This window comes from Ustilago hordei (assembly GCF_900519145.1).
Source record: "Ustilago hordei strain Uho2 genome assembly, contig: UHO2_contig_25, whole genome shotgun sequence".
Classification (NCBI taxonomy): domain Eukaryota; kingdom Fungi; phylum Basidiomycota; class Ustilaginomycetes; order Ustilaginales; family Ustilaginaceae; genus Ustilago; species Ustilago hordei.
In genome coordinates, this window is record NW_024545257.1 from 302,097 (window position 1) to 327,298 (window position 25,202).

A 25,202-nucleotide genomic window follows, 5' to 3' on the forward strand; every position below is an offset into this window, starting at 1 on the left:
CTAGTTTGATTGAGGTACTTCACCAAATGTAGTGCTGCCTTCCATGCATTGCTCATTGGGCTCAACATGTATCTTGCTAGTGTTCCTACAGTGAATGATATGTTGGGCCATGCTGTGTTGGATACCCATAGAAGCTGTCCAACTAATTCTTGGTACTGTTTTGCTACCAATGGGTCACACTTGTTGCCACCCATAACACCTGTTAGGCTCTGCATCAGTACCCATGACTTCAGATCGGTTGTTTGTAGCCACTTTCTCACCATAGCCTTAATGTAAGCTGTTAGGTCAAGTGTCATTCTTCTCCATATTCTGTCTCAATCTATCCTTACACCTAAGAACTCCTTCACAGGTCCTTTATCTTCCATCCCCCATTTTGCCATTATCTCATCCTTAGTGCAGCTTACCTCCATATGACTGGGTGATGTTATAAGCATGTCATCTACATAGGCTGTGATGATTGTCATGCTATTGCCTGTCCCTCTTGAGTATAGGCATGGGGCACTCAGCATGCAATAGAAACCTATCTTTCATAGGTGTGAGTCTAGCTCCATATTCCATTCTCTACCCAATTGCTTTAATCCATATAGGCCTTTCACTAGCTTCAGGGCCTTTCCAGAGGGTACCTTCATTCCAAGCGGTGGCTTTAAGAAGATACTATGATGTAACATCAAGTTCAGGTATGCCTGTTTAACATCGACACAATCTACTTCCCAGTCTCATATGGTTGCCATGGCTAGAACTCCTCGAATTGACTGGATAGGTGCTACAGGGGCGAAAACTTCTGTGTAATCAATACCCTCTCTTTGAGTGAAGCCCTGTGCCACTAACCTTGCTTTGAACTTGGTTGGGATTAGGTTGGCATCTGTCTTTATCTTTAGTACCCAATGCATGTCGACGGTGTTCATACCCTTCAGGAGATCAGCAACTTCCCACATGCCCATGGCCTTAAGCCTGTCCAACTCCTTATGCATCACTTCTTCCCAATGTTTCTTATCCTCTCCAGATAGCACCTCACTAATGGTTGGGTCCAGGTTCTTTCTTTCATTGTCATTGGTCACTGTAAATCCATAAAGTTTATTATCATTCCATCTATTGGCAACAGTATTGTGTTCGATCGCTTCCTTGGCAACTTCGTCTGGGGTCTGTTCTCCATCTGTTTCATCGACATTATCCATGTCCATGTATTCCTGCAGTGCTTCCTCTTCCCTCTCATCAAAAAGGTTCTCGTCTGTGTACCTCAGATCACTGAAGTCTTCCTTGTTTGTCAATGCTGGTGGCAGCTGTGCAGTCACTGGTTGCCACTCTGTCCTATCAGACCAGCATTTGGTCTCCATGAACTTTGCTGAATTGCTCCAGAATATATTTGGTCTATAGTCTGGGCTGTAGAAGAGCCAGCCTCTTCTCTCCAAACTATATCCTAGGAATATGGATGCTATGGCCCATTGGTCGAGCTTCTTATTGTCTCTTTTAGCTTTAGGAATATTTACCCATGATAAACATCCAAACACATGTAGAAGCTTCATAAGCCATTCCGGCGATCTCCCAAACATAGCCTGATACGGGACCTCGCTGTCAAGGGTCTCGCGCCTGAAACCCAGGTCGGTCTGTCGAGATACTCGGTGACTATCAAACTGTGCGACAGCTATTGTCTCAGTATCGGTGACTATCAAGTTGCACAGTGACAACAGGTGGCGTTCGTTGTATATACTATCATAGGTTTCGGCTGACCTCTGTGGACACCCCATTCAGGGGTAGCTCAGCACGATCAATATCAATGTTATGATGACACCAAGGTCTGGTGTGAGTGTTGATGATGATGAGGTTGATGGTGTTGGTGATGAGATTGGTGATGTTGATGATAATGAGGTTGATGGTGTTGGTGATAAGGTTGGTGGCATCAACACGAGTGTCCAGTGTGTTGACTTGATGCTTGAAGTGATCCCCGGACCACAGTGGACTACTGCCTTCGGTTCTATCTTGATCCAGACTGCTAACCTGCTATGGGCACCTTTGGATGTCAGGTAGTGGTGATACAACACACACACTATGATGAGGAGCAACCTTGATAGATTGCTGCTATGCTGACTGAAACTAATGTATACTTATGCTGAAGTGATAACTAGTTATATGGTGAGTAGAGTGGATGAGGATCCACTCAACCTATGATGATGAGAAAGCATGGTTATATACCTCTTCTCAGCATCACCAGCAATGCTGCTCCTGCTCTCTCTCCAGAGAGTACCTTCTTCATCGAGTACTGCTCAGGGGCCTCTCCTGCTTGGCACCCCTGTGCCTCTTGAGTGGTGTCGACTCCTTCGACACTGCTCCTCCTCCTCATGACCTGGTGTCAACTCCTCCGACACTGCTCTTCCTCCTCATGACTGTCATGGGCCTGGATGCTCAAGAAGCAGGAGGGTCACGGGTTCATATGGAAGGAGCACAGGTATCGAAGATCTAGTCGAGATCAGTAGAGAGCATGGTCGTAGTGCAGTCTCCATGGAGACCATGGACTCCTATGGACTCATATGCAAAGGAGGGCCAAGCACAGCCACAAGGAGGACCAAGCTCAAGGAGCAGGCACAGCCACGAAGAGGACCAAGCTCAAGGAGTATGCAGATGGTTACCACTCAGGGGCTCGAGAGACAAGAGCCAAAGGAACTGTCACTGATCAAAGGAGAAGGAGCAGTGTCAAAGGAGTCGACACCAGGTCATGAGGAGGAGGAGCAGTGTCGAAGGAGTTGACACCAGGTCATGAGGAGGAGGAGCAGTGTCGAAGGAGTCGACACAGCTCAAGAGGCACAGGGGTGCCAAGCAGGAGAGGCCCCTGAGCAGTACTTGATGAAGAAGGTACTCTCTGGAGAGAGAGCAGGAGCAGCATTGCTGGCGATGCTGAGTAGAGGTATATAACCATGCTTTCTCATCATCATAGGTCGAGTGGATCCTCATCCACTCTACTCACCATAACTAGTTATCACTTCAGCATAAGTATATATTAGTTTCAGTCAGCATAGCAGCAATCCATCAAAGGTTGCTCCTCATCATAGTGTGTGTGTTGTATCACCACTACCTGACGTCCGAAGGTGCCCATAGCAGGTTAGTGGTCTGGATCAAGATAGAACTGAAGGCAGTAGTCCACTGCAGTCTGGGGATCACTTCAAGCATCAAGTCAACACACTGGACACTCGTGTTGATGCCACCAACCTTATCACCAACACCATCAACCTCATTATCATCGACATCACCAATCTCATCACCAACACCATCAACCTCATCATCATCAACACTCACACCAGACCTTGGTGTCATCATAACATTGATATTGATTGTGCTGAGCTACCCCTGAATGGAGTGTCCACAGAGGTCAGCCAAAACCTACGATAGTATATACAACGAACACCACCTGCTGTCACTGCACAACTTGATAGTCACCGATACCGAGACAATAGCTGTTGCACAGTTTGATAGTCACCGAGTATCTCGACAGACCGACCTGGGTTTCAGGCGCGAGACCCCTGACATTAGAGTGGATCATTCAAGCAGCTCCTCACGATCACCATGATGGACCCAGACCTCAACAATAAGCTCGATAGACTACTCACTCTATTGGAAGCACAGCTAGAGCTTACCAGACAGGGTCATCAAGAGGAACGATTACAACGAGCTCAACTGAGCAGGGAGGAGACAATGGACCTCTCTCACTCAGAAGACCAAGCAGGAGGAGGAGATGAGTCTATGATAGGAGACCCACATACTCCTACTCCGGCTCCACAACCAAGACGATCAGTCCCATTCAACCTGGATGAGCAGGAGGACATCAACTACGAGAAGTATGCTTCACCTACTGGGCCAAGATATGTCAAGACTAAGCTGGACCCCTACAGCAGGACTAGGATGGACCCTTACCCCCTGGACCATGAGGAGGATACCAGCATCATGGCAGAGCTTAACTGGTCAAAGCCCATCACCACCCCCTTTCCAAAGTTCAATCCCCGAGATATGGAGATCTTCATTCTAGAAGCTGAAGCATGGTTTAAGTTCAACCAGGTGTATGAGCAGTCTAGGATGATCAACCACATGGGTGCTCAACTGGAAGGGACAGCAAGAGGGTGGTGGACCTCCAAGCTCCGTATTGATAGAGCTAGAGAAGGAAGGTTGTTCAATGATTGGCACTACTTCACAGAGCGACTGACAGAACAGTTCAACCCATGCAATGCTAGGATGGAGGCATACAACAAGCTGTTGGCTCTCAGACTCACAAGTGATGCTCCTGGTGCCGCCACACGTCATGTAGAGCGGTTCAGAGACTTGGAAGGACAGGTCAACCTAGATGACAATGAGCTAGTGATTGATCTCTTCAGAGGTAGTCTCACTCGTAGCATACAGGAGAAGTTCGAGAGGAATCCACCTGGGAAGAGATGGGAGTGGTATCGAGAGGTTGAGGAGATCGATCGACAGAGGATGCTACTACAGCAGTCCTCGGCTAGACACTCACTCCCAAACGCCACGTCACCTCCACTAAGAACTGGGTCTCAGCCAAATCAAAGTTCGATCCCCATCCGACAACCCACTCAACCTTATCCAGCTCGATCACCATCACAAGCAACTACACAAGCAACTATACAAAACCTAAACCGACCCCTTCCTCATCATCCCACCCAACCCTCGAAGCAAGGAAGCCCTGCTCCATCAGGTATCAACACCTGTCATGTATGCAAGGGTATCGGCCATTGGGCCAGAGACTGCCCCAGCAGGAGGGTAAACCCTCTTAGCTCTCGACCCATGGGACCAAAGGTTATGGTCACCACAGCAGACCCCTTTGAGGAGGCCACCGACTCAGGAGATGGCCACACAGGCAGCACTGAGATGGGTGACCCCGAGGCCATGGACCTCAGCTCATACCAGCAACCCATGGACCTCGACCATGAGGAGGAGGAGCATGATGATGATGACAATGAGGGAAACATCAGTGGGGTGATGCACTGATGGCATGCATTGCTCTACAAACCTCCTCGCCATCACTCTGTATATATCAAGATTGTCAAGTATGTTTCTCTACCAGGGGAGGCAAAGCAGTACTGGAGCTCTCTGGAATGGTTCAAGACCATCCTGCTCGGATACTAGCTGATACCAGTGCTGGTTTGTCCATAGTCTCAGATTCTTTCATTAGTAAGTACCAAATACCCACAAAACCCATAAAAACAAGATCGATCCATGGTGTCACCGGGCACCAACTCTCCATCAATAGTTCTGCGAGCATGCAGGTATCTATTGGTACACACAATCTGGGTGTGGTCGAAGCTTCAGTGGCCGACACTGCGGACTATGACCTCATCCTGGGGTTCACTGAGCTACGGAGGCTCAAACCCACCATACAATGGGATACGGGCCAGCTGGAGTTCAAGACTCAGGAGCAGGACTGACCCCCTAGGAGACCCCCTGAAGCAGCAAGAGCAGGGGACCTAACCATGAGGAGACCAACCCTTCATGGTAACGAGTTTGTCTCAGCAGAGCGCATACTACGAGCAGCTCTAGAAGATGGACCCATAGGATTCATGCTGTTGGAGGAGCCACCATCATCACTCCTGGCCTTTGGTTTTGTACCTACAGGCGCAGACAAAGGAGTCGAGATGGAGGTGGAGGTAGACAAGGTGGTGACGGCTGCAGACATACCAAAGCCATACCAACACCTGCAAGATGTGTTTGATGAGGTGGAAGCAGACAAGCTGCCCCATCATACCGAGCATGATCTCCACCTCGAGTTGATAGAAGGAGGTAAGCCACCTCAAGGGCCCCTATACCTTAAGGGACCCAAGGAGATGTCCGAGTTGAGGAGATACTTGGATGAGAACCTCGAGAAGGGGTTCATAAGACCATTGAAGAGCCCAGCACGATCACCAGTGCTCTTCGTACCAAAGAAGGATGGAGGTCTCAGACTCTGTGTGGACTACAGAGGTCTCAACGAGATCACTGTCAAGAACAGGGCACCATTGCCCCTCATCGAGGAGCAGCTGTTCTTACTCAGGAAGGCAAGGATCTATACCAAGCTAGACCTTAGAGCAGCATACAACCTCATCCGGATTGCTAAAGGAGATGAATGGAAGACAGCTTTTGGCACTCAGTTGGGACTCTATGAGTACCTAGTGATGCCCTTTGGCCTAGCCAATGCTCCGGCTCACTTCCAGTCATTCATCAATGACATCTTCCGAGACATCATTGGAGTATATGTAGTGGTATACTTAGATGACTTCCTGATCTTCAGTGACACTGAAGAGGTACATGTGAAGCATGTCACCGAGGTCCTCACTCGCTTAAGGAGCAACAGGCTCTTTGCTAAGCTGTCGAAGTGTGAGTTCCACACCAAGACAGTCGAGTTCCTGGGGTACATCATCAAGCCAACGGGCATAGAGATGGACCCAGAAAAGGTGCGCATTGTCAAGGAGTGGCCAATGCCAGAGTCAATCCATGACATCCAGAGGTTCCTGGGTTTTGCCAACTTCTATCGAAGGTTCATAGCCCACTTTGCTCGCATAGCCAAGCCCTTGACAGCACTGGTAAAGCCTATAGAACGGTTCAAGAAGTTCGAGCTACCAGAGGAGGCCCAACAGGCCTTCCACAAGCTCATCCAGGCCTTCACATCAGCAGGAGTGCTTCAGCACTTCGACTACCACCTTCCAACAAGGTTGGAGACTGATGCAAGTGACTTTGCTATAGCAGGAGTACTCAAGCAGGAGCATGAAGGACGATGGCATCCAGTGGCCTTCTACTCTAGGAAGATGTCTTCTGCCGAGAAGAACTATGAGATCCATGATAAGGAGCTCCTAGCTGTGGTCGCCTGCCTCACTCAGTGGCGACACATGCTAGCTGGACTACCGAACCAACTGGTCATCCTCACTGACCATGAAGCCCTCAAGTACTTCAAGTCACAGAGACGCATCACAGGTCGACAAGCTCGATGGGCAATACTACTAGCAGACTTCGACTTCATATTGCAGTATCGACCAGGAGACAAAGGTGGTGAACCCGATGCTCTCACCAGAAGGACAGACATGCAACCAGCCGGTGAAGAGCAGGATCACAATGTGAGGCAACTACTGCCTCCTCGAGTGTTCAAGGAGACAGCAGACCATGACTCGCTCCTAGTGGCCCCCATGATCTCGATGGAGTCCATAGCATCAAAAGGTCTCAAAGACCTGGTCAAGATCTTCCAGCCTTTAGACCAAGAGCTACAGGAGATACATAGGAAGAAGCCTTTCGAACTCAAGGATGACCTATGGTACAGTGGAGGAAGGTTGGTCATCCCCAAGGTGATCATGCCAGGGAGGACCAACAACCGACACTCAAGGAGTGCCAAAGAGGTAGATGGACAGTCTCTCTCTGTAGAGCATCTGCGATTCATGGTGATGACCCAATGCCATGATGGTATCACTGCTGGACACGTAGGAAGAGATGCTACCATCAAGGCAGCTCAACGACATTACTGGTGGCCAAACATGACAGCTTGGATTGCAGACTATGTAGCAAGTTGTCCTGTATGTGCTAGGTACAAAGCTCCTCGTCACCATCCATATGGTTTGCTACAGCCACTAGCAACACCAGACAGGCCCTGGGGCTCCATATCCCTCGACTTCATCGAAGGACTACCACCATCGAAGAAGTATGACTCCAAGACCTATGACTCTATCTTAGTCATTGTCGACCGGTTAACCAAGTTTGCCATACTAGCTCCAACCCATAAGATGGACACGGCCTAACAGACTGCAGTGTTGCTATATGGACACATGGTTAGACTCTTCGGATATCCAGATCACATGGTCTCGGACCGAGGCAGGCAGTTCATATCAGGAGCATGGAAGGCATTTGCAGAGCAAATGGGTGTGAAGCACTCACTTAGTATGGCTTACCATCCTCAAACTGATGGTCAGACAGAGAGAGTCAATCAGGTCATAGAGCAATACCTCAGGATGTACTGCAACTATGAACAGGATGACTGGGCCAACCTGCTGGACACTGCAGCCTTTGTATACAACAACACGGTCCACAACAGCATTGGTGTCTCACCATTCTTTGCATGCTATGGATGGAACCCCAAAGCTCATCCTGACATCCCTCAACGACTAGGAGTCAATGATCCAGGTCGCTTCAAGTACCTCATGGATGGAAAGGAGCGTTGCAAGTACCTCCAGGAGCAGATCAGAGAGGCACAATGGAGATCAGTAGACCAGTATAACAGGAAGCACAAGGACATTGAGTTTAAGGTGGGTGATATGGTCTATATCAACCGTCGAAACTGGAAGACACAGAGACCCACACCCAAGTTAGATACCCAGTTTGCAGGACCCTACCCAGTTCAGGAACGGGTAGGACGCTGAGCTTATCGAATCACATTGCCAGCAAACCTTAGGGTGCATGATGTGTTCCATGTCTCCATGCTCGAGCCAGCAAGAACAAGTTCTCTTCCTCAACGTGCTGAACAGCCCACCATACCATCACTTCCAGATGAGGACCTCGACTTCGAAGTCGAAGCACTCATTGACAAGCGTTCACACAATGGGACTACAGAGTACAAGGTGTTGTGGAGAGGGTACTCAGAGGAAGCTGCTTCATGGGAACCAGTAGAGAACCTCAACTGTCCCGACCTCATCCAGGAGTATGAGGTGTCGGAGGGGGGATGAGTGAGTAGACAAAGTAGAGAAAGGAGGAGGGAACAGGAGGAGTAGAGAGAGGAAGAGGAAGGAGGATGATGTTGAGAGAAGGAGGAAGGATGATGTTGGCGATGTTGTCGAGGAGGAGGAGGAGGAGTCAGCATGGACCAGACCAGAGCATGCCTCGACGGAGCTCGGCTCATAAGAGGGGGGGTAGTGTCATGGGCCTGGATGCTCAAGAAGCAGGAGGGTCACGGGTTCATATGGAAGGAGCACAGGTATCAAAGATCTAGTCGAGATCAGTAGAGAGCATGGTCGTAGTGCAGTCTCCATGGAGACCATGGACTCCTATGGACTCATATGCAAAGGAGGGCCAAGCACAGCCATGAGGAGGACCAAGCTCAAGGAGCAGGCACAGCCATGAAGAGGACCAAGCTCAAGGAGTATGCAGATGGTTACCACTCAGGGGCTCGAGAGACAAGAGCCAAAGGAACTGTCACTGATCAAAGGAGAAGGAGCAGTGTCAAAGGAGTCGACACCAGGTCATGAGGAGGAGGAGCAGTGTCGAAGGAGTTGACACCAGGTCATGAGGAGGAGGAGCAGTGTCGAAGGAGTCGACACAGCTCAAGAGGCACAGGGGTGCCAAGCAGGAGAGGCCCCTGAGCAGTACTCGATGAAGAAGGTACTCTCTGGAGAGAGAGCAGGAGCAGCATCGCTGGCGATGCTGAGTAGAGGTATATAACCATGCTTTCTCATCATCATAGGTCGAGTGGATCCTCATCCACTCTACTCACCATAACTAGTTATCACTTCAGCATAAGTATATATTAGTTTCAGTCAGCATAGCAGCAATCCATCAAAGGTTGCTCCTCATCATAGTGTGTGTGTTGTATCACCACTACCTGACGTCCGAAGGCGCCCATAGCAGGTTAGTGGTCCAGATCAAGATAGAACTGAAGGCAGTAGTCCACTGCGGTCCGGGGATCACTTCAAGCATCAAGTCAACACACTGGACACTCGTGTTGACGCCACCAACCTTATCACCAACACCATCAACCTCATTATCATCGACATCACCAATCTCATCACCAACACCATCAACCTCATCATCATCAACACTCACACCAGACCTTGGTGTCATCATAACATTGATATTGATCGTGCCGAGCTACCCCTGAATGGAGTGTCCACAGAGGTCAGCCGAAACCTACGATAGTATATACAACGAATGCCACCTGCTGTCACTGCACAACTTGATAGTCACCGATACCGAGACAATAGCTGTTGCACAGTTTGATAGTCACCAAGTATCTCGACAGACCGACCTGGGTTTCAGGCGCGAGACCCCTGACAATGACCTGGTGTCGACTCCCTCGACACTGCTCCTCTTCCTCAGGACCTGCTTGCCAGTGTCCTATGACTCTTGTCTCTCGAGCCCCTGAGTGGTAACCATCTGAGCTTGGTCCTCTTCGTGGCTGTGCCTGCTCCTTGAACTTGGTCCTCCTTGTGGCTGTGCCTGGCCCTCCTCGCATGTGGCTCGGTTCTCCTTTGCATGTGAGTCCATAGGAGTCCATGGTCTCCATGGAGACTGCACTACGACCATGCTCTCTACTGGTATCGACTAGGTCTTCGATACCTGTGCTCCTTCCATATGACCCAGTGACCCTCCTGCTTCTTGAGCATCCAGGCCCATGACACATACCTTCTCATCACAAATGGTCGAGTGGAGGGACATCCACTCTACTCATCAAACAAACTAGTATTACTTCAAGCAATAAGTATCATTAGTTCACAGTCAGCATAGAAGTAGTCAACAGATTGCTCCTCATCAAAGCATGTGTGTTGTATCACCATTTCCTGACATCCGAAGGCGGTTCGTAGCAACCAGCAGTCCAGATAACCATAGAACTGAAGGCAGACATCCACTGTGGCCCAGGGATCACTTCAAGCATTAGTCAACACACTGGACACTTGTGTCGGCATCAACAATCCATACTCACACCAGACCATTGGTGTCAATATCAAGCTCACTTAGAGTCATATTGTAGTTTGATCATGCCAAGCTACCTCTGGACGGAGTGTCCACAGCAGTTAGTCGAAATCTGTCATAACGATAATACAACTACAGATTCCAACGAGAAAGGTGACAGAGAAGGCTCTGTTGCATATTTCACTAGGAATCGAAATACCATTAGCGCTGTCGCATAACTCGACAGAATCAGTGATAGTACTGATACTACTACTGATCTCAGGTTTCAGGCGCGCAACCGCTGACACCTAGCACCTTAGTTCATTGTCATACTTAGTGAGATCCTTCTGCAAAAGACTTGATTGACCATGACCATCTGTAACAGTGTGAAGCACAGGCTAACATGATACTGATGAGCTTCAGTATTAATAACATACGTGTTAAATCGAACCAAATGTCACATTTTCTGCAGATGTGTTTTTAGAAACACGTGTTTTTTGGATCCTTAAAAGGGGTCGTCAAAATCGAGAAACATGTGTTTCTAAAAACACTCGAAAATTGATACCCCCTTCTCTATTTTCAAGAGCTGCAAAAAAATTCTCTTCAACTTCAACTACTCTCTCATGCGAATACTAGCCGCACGAGAATGCTCGATCGAAATCTTCTCGCGCAAAAACTAGCCACACGAGAAAGTCTGATACCTATCTTTCAAATTTTTGCTTGTACAGTGCGCAAGTAAGATGAAAGCTCAGCTTGGATTCATCATCATCACCACCATCATCATCACTACCATCATCACTACCATCACCATAACCACCACCCACGACACGCTTTCTCTGGCCACAATCTTAGGTCTACTCAATATCGGCTAGCATTTAGTGTGCTTGGGCTTCACCGTTCCATCATGTCGTCTTCACCACCCTCGCATTCGCCAAGCTCCAGTAGCAGCAATGCACCGTTGCCAGGCCTCAAAGAACAATGGTCTCAGCTCAACAAATTACTTCCGCCATCTTCTGATGACAACCAGATCGTCTCAACATCATCACCTCTTCTTCTCGAAGTCTCTGCAATGTTGCATGATCGACTCAGCCATTTCGAACGTAACAAATGGCCTCTGGATCACATCTACGAGTTTCTCGATTCTTTTTTCAAATCCCACCCTAATTTGCATCATCGCAGCCCCCAGTCAAAGCAGGTTGCCAATCCTACCACGCCTGTCAAGCCCACTTCAGCGCTACCCCAACAAGCTCTCGAGAATACCCCTCGCACCTCCAAGGCAACAAGTCTTCTAGCTCAGCTCAGATGCATTGAAGATTGGGATTTTCTCATCAGCTTTCACAAAATGGCTTGCGATATGTATAGTAGGGATAAATCTTGGAGTCCTGGCCAGCTCAGTTCAATGGTCGAATGCCTCATCCAACACCAGTCTGTCAGGGGTCTCGCGCCTGAAACCCAGGTCGGTCTGTCGAGATACTCGGTGACTATTAAACTGTGTGACAGCTATTGTCTCGGTATCGGTGACTATCAAGTTGTGCAGTGACAGCAGGTGGCGTTCGTTGTATATACTATCGTAGGTTTCGGCTGACCTCTGTGGACACTCCGTTCAGGGGTAGCTTGGCACGATCAATATCAATGTTATGATGACACCAAGGTCTGGTGTGGGTGTTGATGATGATGAGGTTGATGGTGTTGGTGATGAGATTGGTGATGTCGATGATAATGAGGTTGATGGTGTTGGTGATAAGGTTGGTGGTGTCAACACGAGTGTCCAGTGTGTTGACTTGATGCTTTGAAGTGATCCCCGGACCGCAGTGGACTACTGCCTTCGGTTCTATCTATATCCGGACCGCTAACCTGCTATGGGCGCCTTCGGACGTCAGGTAGTGGTGATACAACACACACACTACGATGAGGAGCAACCTTGATAGATTGCTGCTATGCTGACTGTAACTAATGAGTACTTGTGTTTCTAAAGTATTGACTAGTTGTATGGTGAGTAGAGTGGATGAGGATCCACTCGACCTATTGATGAGAAAGCATGGTTATATACCTCTTCTCAGCATCGCCAGCGATGCTGCTCCTGCTCTCTCTCCAGAGAGTACCTTCTTCATCGAGTACTGCTCAGGGGCCTCTCCTGCTTGGCACCCCTGTGCCTCTTGAGCTGTGTCGACTCCTTCGACACTGCTCCTCCTCCTTTGATCAGTGACAGTTCCTTTGGCTCTTGTCTCTCGAGCCCCTGAGTGGTAACCATCTGCATGCTCCTTGAGCTTGGTCCTCTTCGTGGCTGTGCCTGCTCCTTGAGCTTGGTCCTCTTCGTGGCTGTGCCTGCTCCTTGAGCTTGGTCCTCCTCGTGGCTGTGCCTGCTCCTTGAGCTTGGTCCTCCTCGTGGCTGTGCTTGGCCCTCCTTTGCATGTGAGTCCATAGGAGTCCATGGTCTCCATGGAGACTGCACTACGACCATGCTCTCTACTGGTGTCGACTAGGTCTTCAATACCTGCGCTCCTTCCATATGAACCCATGACCCTCCTGCTTCTTGAGCATCCAGGCCCATGACACAGTCTAAATTTTGTGCAGTCATACCAGAGCTCAAAAACGTATTCAACGATGTTACCACCCCCGTCGTTGACCAGCTTGCCACTGTCTACAACAACCTCACCTCGCGATTCCCCACTTTCAATAGCCCCAACCAGGCCCTTGCCGTGGTCATCGTTCACCTCACACAATCGCATGTCAAGTGCTCCCGAGATCCAGAGGTGATCGGTACCAGCATTCATCTTGAAAACGGGTTTTATCGACCCTACTGTGGTGACGCACCCAATCGCTTCCTCACCTTTGTCTCTCACCTCAATGCTGTCTATGACAAACTCGATGCAAACGAACCCCAGCCTTACTTTCGCAGCACCCCCATTGTTCAGTCGAGTGGTACAGGCAAGACACGCATGGTGTATGAATGTCAGCAATGAACCCCCCTCCTCTACGTCTGCTTTCGCAACAGAAGCGCCGAGAGCAACGCCAAGGCTGGCTATCCACTCCCAGACCAAGGCGTCCGAACCTACTTTGCCAATGCACAGCGCGATTATTCCAGCAGGTGCGACCTTCAAGTGGCCTGCTTCCTTTGTGCCTGGTTCACCATGCTTGCCCAAGCATTGAGACCTTGGAAGACCGACGCCGAAAAGTATCAACATCTTTGCGATCTCAATCGATTCGAACCAGTCACCCGTGACAATGGTCTGCCCAAGCCTCTTGACCGCTATCCCCGCAACAACCACTTCAAGGCCATATCTGAGCTCGCAGAGAGCGATCTCCCAATTGTACTCAAGCTCGTAGAGGGGAAAGCTTCCAAATCCTTCCTAACACCCAGTTACGAAACGATCTTTGACGTGGCTCTCCGGCAGCCTCTTATCGATCTCAACAAGCAGCTAATTGCCGTGTCGCGTCATCTGCACTCGGGTCAAGCCGAAGTGCCAGTGCCTCCAGTGCTGGTAGCCTTTGACAAATGCATCGAAATGATTGTCACCGATCCCAACATGCCCAACAATCAGCTCAACAGCCTTCGCCGTGCTTGGAACTACGTTGGTATGCTCCAGGATAAATACAAGACTTTGAGTTTCTGGTTGGTGCTCATGAGCACCAGCAGCAGTGCCGCTTATCTCGTCAAACACGTTGACGATCAGGCCTCGCTCCGTCGAAGGAACTCGGCGCCTTTGCATATGTTTGTTGGCGTCGGTGTCGATGTGCTTGCCGAGGAGCAACGTGCCCTCTCCTGTGCCTCGCAGGCGTCCTCGCATGACCACCTCATCCGATATGGACGGCCACTCTGGCCCGCACTCGAGAGTGGTGACTTCTGGGGCAGCGTCCTTGCCAAGCTTCAAGGCAAAAAGAATTTCTCCGCAGACAACACGGCACAGTGCTTCAGTGTCATGGCCTCGCAGCTTGCCCTGGGCCTTGTCCCAGTGCATGAAGGCAGTGGCGCCCTCTTTGGCGAGCAAAAGCTCTTCATGGACAAGACCATGGACCGGCACATGCATATGGTGAGCCGCATATCTAACGATGCCACCATGTATGTCAATTCTCTGTCGGAACCCGTGCTGGCAATCGCTGCCTCGCTCATCATGTTGTGCACTGGCGCAAAAAATGTTGGGTCGAAGCCAGTCGACATGTACAGCTCCATCATGGGAAACTTCCAAGGCTGATGCCTTGTGGACTCGGCAATTGCCGGATTCAAGGGGATGTATGGAGAGCTAGCCTCGCACATGGCCTTGGTTGTCGCCTGGGATGCAGCAAAGCGCAAAGAGCTGGACGCGCTCAAGCAACAGAAAACATCGGAGCATGTCAAGGTGCTGACCCGCACGGTGCCTCTCGAAACCATCCTTTCAGAGCTTGCTAACCTCGACAAGGCCAACGCTGACCAATTGCGCCAACGCGTTGAAAGAGTGCAGCAGGATGGCTCGTCCACCTGTCCGGCGCTGCAACGACCGCGGGCTGGAACATCGGCAGCAGCAGCATCAACAGTGGCATGGACCAACTTTACGCATTTTGATGTGCTGCCCGAACATATCACCGAGATCTCTCCCGAATACCTGTGGTACTGTTGGAAGCGTGGAGTTGGACTGCAAATGGCACACTCGCAGCATGGCATCGACGGCATCCTCCCCGTCTTTATGGGCAACCTCGATCGGCCCTTTGTTACTCCCACTGGCACGCAGGATGATGCTGCCACCAGCATCGAGATGCACGCCGCATGCTACATGACCTACATTGCATGGGAGGCCAAGAATCGCGACGAACCGCAGCCAGGAGCTGGATCAGGTAAGCCGGATGTAATGCTCAAGCTCGCTGGACCATCGATTATGCGCACCTCGCATGCACTGCCGGGTGAAAAGCCACTCACCGAAAGGGCTCTGCTCTGCGTTTCTGCTTGACCTGGGCACCTCAACATCATTTGCCAGCAAACCTAAAGGATCCCGCCCGCAAGTGCAGACGATCAATGGCACTGAATGCCCTCGACTCTGCATCCAAGGTGTGACCAACAAGCACGCCTATCCTTGCCTCGACATTTTGAAGATCCGAGCCATCTTGAGCAAATCTTGACCACTCTTGCCATGATACCCACCTTCGAGAAGTTCAATGTGGTGTCCAATCCGATTTGGAACGATCGCATCCAGCCTGCGCTGCCCTCGATCTCGGCGACTGGAGCATCCAATCCACCACCATCAGCAGCAGCAGCAGCAGCAGCAGCAGCAACAGATGATGATAATGGCACGGCTCAATGCAAAAAACAGCGTATGGATCTGGATTGACAATGCTGAGGAATGCACAAGCGAGGGCGGCAAAGTAGATAGCAAAATCATTATTCTAGGAGAAGACTAGTTCCAAAGCAATGCCAGGTATATATGCTTCTACTGATGGTCTGTATGTGTGTATGTGGAATGAAGTGACACATGTATGTTGAAGGACACGATCCAGTGATGACACTAATGGGTGATGCAAAGATGATGAGATCGGAGATTGGGGATAACTGATCTTGTTAAGGATTGGGAACAACCAAGTCCTGCTCATTGTCAGGCTGGGTCATTAACTATAGAGACTCTCACACTTGGCATGTGCCACACTTTTGTATATATATTGAGCAGAGAGCACTAGGCTCTTGCCACATTCTCTTAGTCAATTTAGTATATGTTTCTGCTGTAACAAAGTAGTGACATTGTACTTAAACTATCCCTGATCACCAGTATCAGGACCATAAAACTTCTTTACTTGCAACAGGTTATGAGCCCAAACAGCCCTACCACATCCTTGAACACACCCTTCAACAATGTCTAACTTAGACTACTCGACCTATGACAACTTCATCGATCCCATGCAGGATCTCCTACCACAACTGCCTATGATAGTACAGAACCAGTTCAACCAGATTATGATCAATGAAGTCTATGGTACACCAAGTGCTCCAAAGACTGGTCACTTACTGAAGTATGCAATGGGATGACAATGATGAAGAACAGATTATCTCACCATTGTCTATCCATGATTGAATGTGTTGGTACCCTCTACAAAACAATGTACAACCTTGGTCCATTCACTAATTGAAACTGAGCTCGGTAAAGCCATGTGAATCAGAGTGACTCTCTTCCTGGCTAACAAAGATTGGGATGTGACCCATATCCTTGACCTCAAGATTGAAGGTCTGATTGAGCATGTGGACAACCCCAAGTCACACCCCCCCATCAAGGATGAAACTCCCAGGTCAATTAGGGGTGATACTCCCATTCCTGACATGGACTATTCCCGATCATCAGCTAGTTGGTCATGAAGCTACTCCAGGACCCACTCCTGAACTCAGCACAATCAATAACCATAATCTTAGGGTCCTATCAAGCCTGAACAAAAAGATGCAATGGGATGATCATGAACTCCCTGGATCCAAGAGTGGCCTCAGTGCATGGCATGGCGATGCAAGATTTTCGCAAATGCTATCCATCATCCCTTTTGGCAAGAAATGTACTCAACAGAAAGGCGATGTCATGGGGCCTGAATGCTCAAGAAGCAGGAGGGTCACTGGTTCATATGGAAGGAGCACAAGTATCGAAGATCTAGTCGATACCATTAGAGAGCATGGTCATAGTGCAGTCTCCATGGAGACCATGGACTCCTATGGACTCACATGCAAAGGAGGATCGAGCCATATGCGAGGAGGGCCAGGCACAGCCACGAGGAGGACCAAGCTCAAGGAGCAGGCACAGCCACAAAGAGGACCAAGCTCAAGGAGCAGGCACAGCCACAAAGAGGACCAAGCTCAAGGAGCAGGCACAGCCACAAAGAGGACCAAGCTCAGATGGTTACCACTCAGGGGCTCGAGAGACAAGAGTATAGGACACTAGCAGGCAGGTCCTGAGGAAGAGGAGCAGTGTCGAAGGAGTCGACACCAGGTCATGAGGAAGAGGAGCAGTGTCGAAGGAGTCGACACCACTCAGGAGGCACAGGGGTGCCAAGCAAGCTGCAGGATAGCAAGGAGGAGGAGCAGTGTTGAAGGAGTCGACACAGCTCAAGAGGCACAGGGGTGCCAAGCAGGAGAGGCCCCTGAGCAGTACTCGATGAAGAAGGTACTCTCTGGAGAGAGAGCAGGAGCAGCATCGCTGGCAATGCTGTGAAGAGGTATATAACCATGCTTTCTCATCATCATAGGTCGAGTGGATCCTCATCCACTCTACTCACCATAACTAGTTATCACTTCAGCATAAGTATATATTAGTTTCAGTCAGCATAGCAGCAATCTATCAAGGTTGCTCCTCATCATAGTGTGTGTGTTGTATCACCACTACCTGACGTCCGAAGGCACCCATAGCAGGTTAGTGGTCCAGATCAAGATAGAACCGAAGGCAGTAGTCCACTGCAGTCCAGGGATCACTTCAAGCATCAAGTCAACACACTGGACACTCGTGTTGACGCCACCAACCTTATCACCAACACCATCAACCTCATTATCATCAACACCTGTCAGGGGTCTCGCGCCTGAAACCCAGGTCGGTCTGTCGAGATACTCGGTGACTATCAAACTGTGCGACAGCTATTGTCTCGGTATCGGTGACTATCAAGTTGTGCAGTGACAACAGGTGGCGTTCATTGTATATACTATCATAGGTTTCGGCTGACCTCTGTGGACACCCCATTCAGGGGTAGCTCGGCACGATCAATATCAATACTTCGGTTATGATGACACCAAGGTCTGGTGTGAGTGTTGATGATGATGAGGTTGATGACGTTGGTGATAAGGTTGGTGTTGATGATAATGAGGTTGATGGTGTTGGTGATAAGGTTGGTGGCATCAACACAAGTGTCCAGTGTGTTGACTTCGATGCTTGAAGTGATCCCCAGACCACAGTGGACTACTGCCTTCGGTTCTATCTTGATCCAGACCACTAACCTGCTATGGGCGCCTTTGGACGTCAGGTAGTGGTGATACAACACACACACTATGATGAGGAGCAACCTTGATAGATTGCTGCTATGCTGACTGAAACTAATATATACTTATGCTGAAGTGATAACTAGTTATGGTGAGTAGAGTGGATGAGGATCCACTCGACCTATGATGATGAGAAAGCATGGTTATATACCTCTTCACAGCATTGCCAGCGATGCTGCTCCTGCTCTCTCTCCAGAGAGTACCTTCTTCATCGAGTACTGCTCAGGGGCCTCTCCTGCTTGGCACCCCTGTGCCTCTTGAGCTGTGTCGACTCCTTCAACACTGCTCCTCCTCCTTGCTATCCTGCAGCTTGCTTGGCACCCCTGTGCCTCCTGAGTGGTGTCGACTCCTTCAACACTGCTCCTCCTCCTCATGACCTGGTGTCGACTCCTTCGACACTTGTCTCTCGAGCCCCTGAGTGGTAACCATTTGAGCTTGGTCCTCCTCATGGCTGTGCCTGGCCCTCCTCGCATATGGCTCGGTCCTCCTTTGCATGTGAGTCTGTAGGAGTCCATGGTCTCCATGGAGACTGCACTACGACCATGCTCTCTACTGGTATCGACTAGATCTTCGATACCTATGCTCCTTCCATATGAACCAGTGGCCCTCCTGCTTCTTGAGCATCCAGGCCCATGACACTCGCCATCTATACTCAGGTTGAGATTCATCTTAAATGCCATGGCCCATATTGCATATGGCCAGAACCTTTTCGGCAATTGTCTCTGCATGAGTAGGGCCTGCATCTTCTCACTTATGCTCCTGTTCATCCTTTCTACATGTCCGTTCTGTCTGCTATCATATCCTACTGTCATTTGCCACTCTATACCTTTGTCATGTGCCCATTCATGGGCATCATTGCTCCTCCATTTAGTACCTTGATCAGACCATATTGCTTTTAAACTCTTTCCTGCCTGTGTTTCTAGGTACACAATTATTGATTTTAGCTCCTTAAAAGCATGGCTCTTTTGTAATAGAGGTCATACATACACATACTTGCTGTGGTCATCAACCAAGACCAAAGTGCATGTGTACTCTGTTGCATGTGATGAATCGACTATCAAGTCAATATGAATGAGGTCAAGCAGAGAGATGGACCTTGTCAGGGGTCTCGCGCCTGAAACCCAGGTCGGTCTGTCGAGATACTCGGTGACTATTAAACTGTGTGACAGCTATTGTCTCGGTATCGGTGACTATCAAGTTGTGCAGTGACAGCAGGTGGCGTTCGTTGTATATACTATCGTAGGTTTCGGCTGACCTCTGTGGACACTCCGTTCAGGGGTAGCTCGGCACGATCAATATCAATGTTATGATGACACCAAGGTCTGGTGTGGGTGTTGATGATGATGAGGTTGATGGTGTTGGTGATGAGATTGGTGATGTCGATGATAATGAGGTTGATGGGGTTGATGATAAGGTTGGTGGCGTCGATGATAATGAGGTTGATGGTGTTGGTGATAAGGTTGGTGGCGTCAACACGAGTGTCCAGTGTGTTGACTTGATGCTTGAAGTGATCCCCGGACCGCAGTGGACTACTGCCTTCGGTTCTATCTATATCCGGACCGCTAACCTGCTATGGGCGCCTTCGGACGTCAGGTAGTGGTGATACAACACACACACTACGATGAGGAGCAACCTTGATAGATTGCTGCTATGCTGACTGAAACTAATGTATACTTATGCTGAAGTGATAACTAGTTATGGTGAGTAGAGTGGATGGGGATCCACTCGACCTATGATGATGAGAAAGCATGGTTATATACCTCTTCACAGCATCGCCAGCGATGCTGCTCCTGCTCTCTCTCTCCAGAGAGTACTTTCTTCATCGAGTACTGCTCAGGGGCCTCTCCTGCTTGGCACCCCTGTTCCTCTTGAGTGGTGTCGACTCCTTCGACACTGCTCCTCCTCCTCATGACTGTGTCGACTCCTTCGACACTGCTCCTCCTCCTCATGACCTGTGTCGACTCCTTCGCTTGGTCCTCCTCGTGGCTGTGCCTGCTCCTTGAGCTTGGTCCTCCTTGTGGCTGTGCCTGGTCCTCCTCGCATGTGGCTCGGTTCTCCTTTGCATGTGAATCCATAGGAGTCCGTGGTCTCCATGGAGACTGCACTACGACCATGCTCTCTACTGGTATCGACTAGGTCTTCGATACCTGTGCTCCTTCCATATGAACCCATGACCCTCCTGCTTCTTGAGCATCCAGGCCCATGACACTACCCCCCTCTTAAGAGCCGAGCTCCGTCGAGGCATGCTCTGGTCTGGTTCATGCTGACTCCTCCTCCTTGACAACATCGCCAACATCATCCTTCCTCCTTCTCTCAACGTCATCCTCCTTCCTCTTCCTCTCTCTACTCCTCCTGTTCTCTCCTCCTCTCTCCACTCTGTCTACTCACTCGTCCCCCTCCGACTCCTCATACTCCTGGATGAGGTCGGGACAGTTGAGGTTCTCTACTGGTTCCCATGAAGCAGCTTCTTCTGAGTACCCCCTCCACAACACCTTGTACTCTGTAGTCCCATTGTGTGAACGCTTGTCGATGAGTGCTTCGACTTCGAAGTCGAGGTCCTCATCTGGAAGTGGTGGCATGGTGGGCTGTTCAGCACGTTGAGGAAGAGAACTTGTTCTTGCTGGCTCGAGCATGGAGACATGGAACACATCATGCACCCTAAGGTTTGCTGGCAATGTGATTCGGTAAGCTCGGCGTCCTACTCGTTCCTGAACGGGGTAGGGTCCTGCAAACCGGGTATCCAACTTGGGTGTGGGTCTCCGTGTCTTCCAGTTTCGGCGGTTGATATAGACCATATCACCCACCTAAACTCAATGTCCTTGTGCTTCCTGTTATACTGGTCTACTGATCTCCATTGTGCCTCTCTGATCTGCTCCTGGAGGTACTTGCAACGCTCCTTTCCATCCATGAGGTACTTGAAGCGACCTGGATCATTGACTCCTAGTCGTTGAGGGATGTCAGGATGAGCTTTGGGGTTCCATCCATAGCATGCAAAGAATGGTGAGACACCAATGCTGTTGTGGACCGTGTTGTTGTATACAAAGGCCGCAGTGTCCAGCAGGTTGGCCCAGTCATTCTGCTCATAGTTGCAGTACATCCTGAGATATTGCTCTATGACCTGATTGACTCTCTGTCTGACCATCAGTTTGAGGATGGTAGGCCGTGCTAAGTGAGTGCTTCACACCCATTTGCTCTGCAAATGCCTTCCATGCTCCTGATATGAACTGCCTGCCTCGGTCCGAGACCATGTGATCTGGATATCCGAAGAGTCTAACCATGTGTCCATATAGCAATACTGCAGTCTGTTTGGCTGTGACTGTCTTATGGGTTGGAGCTAGTATGGCAAACTTGGTTAACCTGTCGATGATGACTAGGATAGAGTCATAGGTCTTGGAGTCATACTTCTTTGATGGTGGTAGTCCTTCAATGAAGTCGAGGGATATGGAGCCCCAGGGCCTGTCTGGGGTTGCTAGTGGCTGTAGCAAACCATATGGACGATGACGAGGAGCTTTGTACCTAGCACATACAGGACAACTTGCTACATAGTCTGCAATCCAAGCTGTCATGTTTGGCCACCAGTAATGTCGTTGAGCTGCCTTGATGGTAGCATCTCTTCCTACGTGTCCAGCAGTGATACCATCATGGCATTGGGTCATCACCATGAATCGCAGATGCTCTACAGAGAGAGACTGTCCATCTACCTCTTTGGCACTCCTTGAGTGTCGGTTGTTGGTCCTCCCTGGCATGATCACCTTGGGGATGACCAACCTTCCTCCACTGTACCATAGGTCATCCTTGAGTTCGAAAGGCTTCTTCCTATGTATCTCCTGTAGCTCTTGGTCTAAAGGCTGGAAGATCTTGACCAGGTCTTTGAGACCTTTTGATGCTATGGACTCCATCGAGATCATGGGGGCCACTAGGAGCGAGTCATGGTCTGCTGTCTCCTTGAACACTCGAGGAGGCAGTAGTTGCCTCACATTGTGATCCTGCTCTTCACCGGCTGGTTGCATGTCTGTCCTTCTGGTGAGAGCATCGGGTTCACCACCTTTGTCTCCTGGTCGATACTGCAATATGAAGTCGAAGTCTGCTAGTAGTATTGCCCATCGAGCTTGTCGACCTGTGATGCGTCTCTGTGACTTGAAGTACTTGAGGGCTTCATGGTCAGTGAGGATGACCAGTTGGTTCGGTAGTCCAGCTAGCATGTGTCGCCACTGAGTGAGGCAGGCGACCACAGCTAGGAGCTCCTTATCATGGATCTCATAGTTCTTCTCGGCAGAAGACATCTTCCTAGAGTAGAAGGCCACTGGATGCCATCGTCCTTCATGCTCCTGCTTGAGTACTCCTGCTATAGCAAAGTCACTTGCATCAGTCTCCAACCTTGTTGGAAGGTGGTAGTCGAAGTGCTGAAGCACTCCTGCTGATGTGAAGGCCTGGATGAGCTTGTGGAAGGCCTGTTGGGCCTCCTCTGGTAGCTCGAACTTCTTGAACCGTTCTATAGGCTTTACCAGTGCTGTCAAGGGCTTGGCTATGCGAGCAAAGTGGGCTATGAACCTTCGATAGAAGTTGGCAAAACCCAGGAACCTCTGGATGTCATGGATTGACTCTGGCATTGGCCACTCCTTGACAATGCGCACCTTTTCTGGGTCCATCTCTATGCCCGTTGGCTTGATGATGTACCCAGGAACTCGACTGTCTTGGTGTGGAACTCACACTTCGACAGCTTAGCAAAGAGCCTGTTGCTCCTTAAGCGAGTGAGGACCTCGGTGACATGCTTCACATGTACCTCTTCAGTGTCACTGAAGATCAGGAAGTCATCTAAGTATACCACTACATATACTCCAATGATGTCTCGGAAGATGTCATTGATGAATGACTGGAAGTGAGCCGGAGCATTGGCTAGGCCAAAGGGCATCACTAGGTACTCATAGAGTCCCAACTGAGTGCCAAAAGCTGTCTTCCATTCATCTCCTTTAGCAATCCGGATGAGGTTGTATGCTGCTCTAAGGTCTAGCTTGGTATAGATCCTTGCCTTCCTGAGTAAGAACAGCTGCTCCTCGATGAGGGGCAATGGTGCCCTGTTCTTGACAGTGATCTCGTTGAGACCTCTGTAGTCCACACAGAGTCTGAGACCTCCATCCTTCTTTGGTACGAAGAGCACTGGTGATCGTGCCGGGCTCTTCGATGGTCTTATGAACCCCTTCTCGAGGTTCTCATCCAAGTATCTCCTCAACTCGGACATCTCCTTGGGTCCCTTAAGGTATAGGGGCCCTTGAGGTGGCTTATCCTTCTATCAACTCGAGGTGGAGATCATGCTCGGTATGATGGGGCAGCTTGTCTGCTTCCACCTCATCAAACACATCTCGCAGGTGTTGGTATGGCTTTGGTATGTCTGCAGCCGTCACCTTATCTACCTCCACCTCCATCTCGACTCCTTTGTCTGCGCCTGTAGGTACAAAACCAAAGGCCGGGAGTGATGATGGTGGCTCCTCTAACAGCATGAACCCTATGGGTCCATCTTCCAGAGCTGCTCGTAGTATGCGCTCTGCTGAGACAAACTCGTTACCATGAAGGGTTGGTCTCCTCATGGTTAGGTCCCCTGCTCTTGCTGCTTCAGGGGGTCTCCTAGGGGGTCAGTCCTGCTCCTGAGTCTTGAACTCCAGCTGGCCCATATCCCATTGTATGGTGGGTTTGAGCCTCCGTAGCTCAGTGAACCCCAGGATGAGGTCATAGTCTGCAGTGTCGGCCACTGAAGCTTCGACCACACCCAGATTGTGTGTACCAATAGATACCTGCATGCTCGCAGAACTATTGATGGAGAGTTGGTGCCCGGTGACACCATGGATCGATCTTGTTTTTATGGGTTTTGTGGGTTTGGTACTTACTAATGAAAGAATCTGAGACTATGGACAAACCAGCACCGGTATCAGCTAGTATCCGAGCAGGATGGTCTTGAACCATTCCAGAGAGCTCCAGTACTGCTTTGCCTCCACTGGTAGAGAAACATACTTGACAATCTTGATATATACAGAGTGATGGCGAGGAGGTTTGTAGAGCAATGCATGCCATCAGTGCATCACCCCACTGACGTTTCCCTCATCGTCATCATCATCGTGCTCCTCCTCGTGATCGGGGTCCATGGGTTGCTGGTATGAGCTGAGGTCCATGGCCTCGGGGTCACCCGTCTCAGTACTGCCTGTGTGGCCATCTCCTGAGTCGGTGGCCTCCTCGAAGGGGTCTGCTGTGGTGACCATAACCTTTGGTCCCATGGGTCGAGAGCTAAGAGGGTTTACCCTCCTGCTGGGGCAGTCTCTGGCCCAATGGCCGATACCCTTGCATACATGACAGGTGTTGATACCTGATGGAGCAGGGCTTCCTTGCTTCGAGGGTTGGGTGGGATGATGAGGAAGGGGTCGGTTTAGGTTTTGTATAGTTGCTTGTGTAGTTGCTTGTGATGGTGATCGAGCTGGATAAGGTTGAGTGGGTTGTCGGATGGGGATCGAACTTTGATTTGGCCGAGACCCAGTTCTTAGTGGAGGTGATGTGGCATTTGGGAGTGAGTGTCTAGCCGAGGACTGCTGTAGTAGCATCCTCTGTCGATCGATCCTCTCGACCTCTCGATACCACT

The 25,202-nt window shown here is 49.9% G+C and overlaps 2 protein-coding genes across 2 annotated transcripts; one reads left to right on the plus strand and one right to left on the minus strand.

Annotated features, from left to right (window-relative positions):
- Positions 1–716: 716 nt before the first annotated feature.
- UHO2_07293 (uncharacterized protein) lies at positions 717–1,550 on the minus strand (the record flags this gene model as incomplete). Its single annotated transcript, XM_041555109.1, has 1 exon — positions 717–1,550. One exon carries the CDS (start codon positions 1,548–1,550, stop codon positions 717–719), a length of 834 nt encoding a protein of 277 aa, XP_041411043.1.
- Positions 1,551–3,555: 2,005 nt separating this feature from the next.
- On the plus strand, positions 3,556–4,983 carry UHO2_07294 (uncharacterized protein; the record flags this gene model as incomplete). Its single annotated transcript, XM_041555110.1, has 1 exon — positions 3,556–4,983. The coding sequence occupies one exon, from the start codon at positions 3,556–3,558 to the stop codon at positions 4,981–4,983; it is 1,428 nt and encodes a 475-aa protein (XP_041411044.1).
- Positions 4,984–25,202: the final 20,219 nt, after the last annotated feature.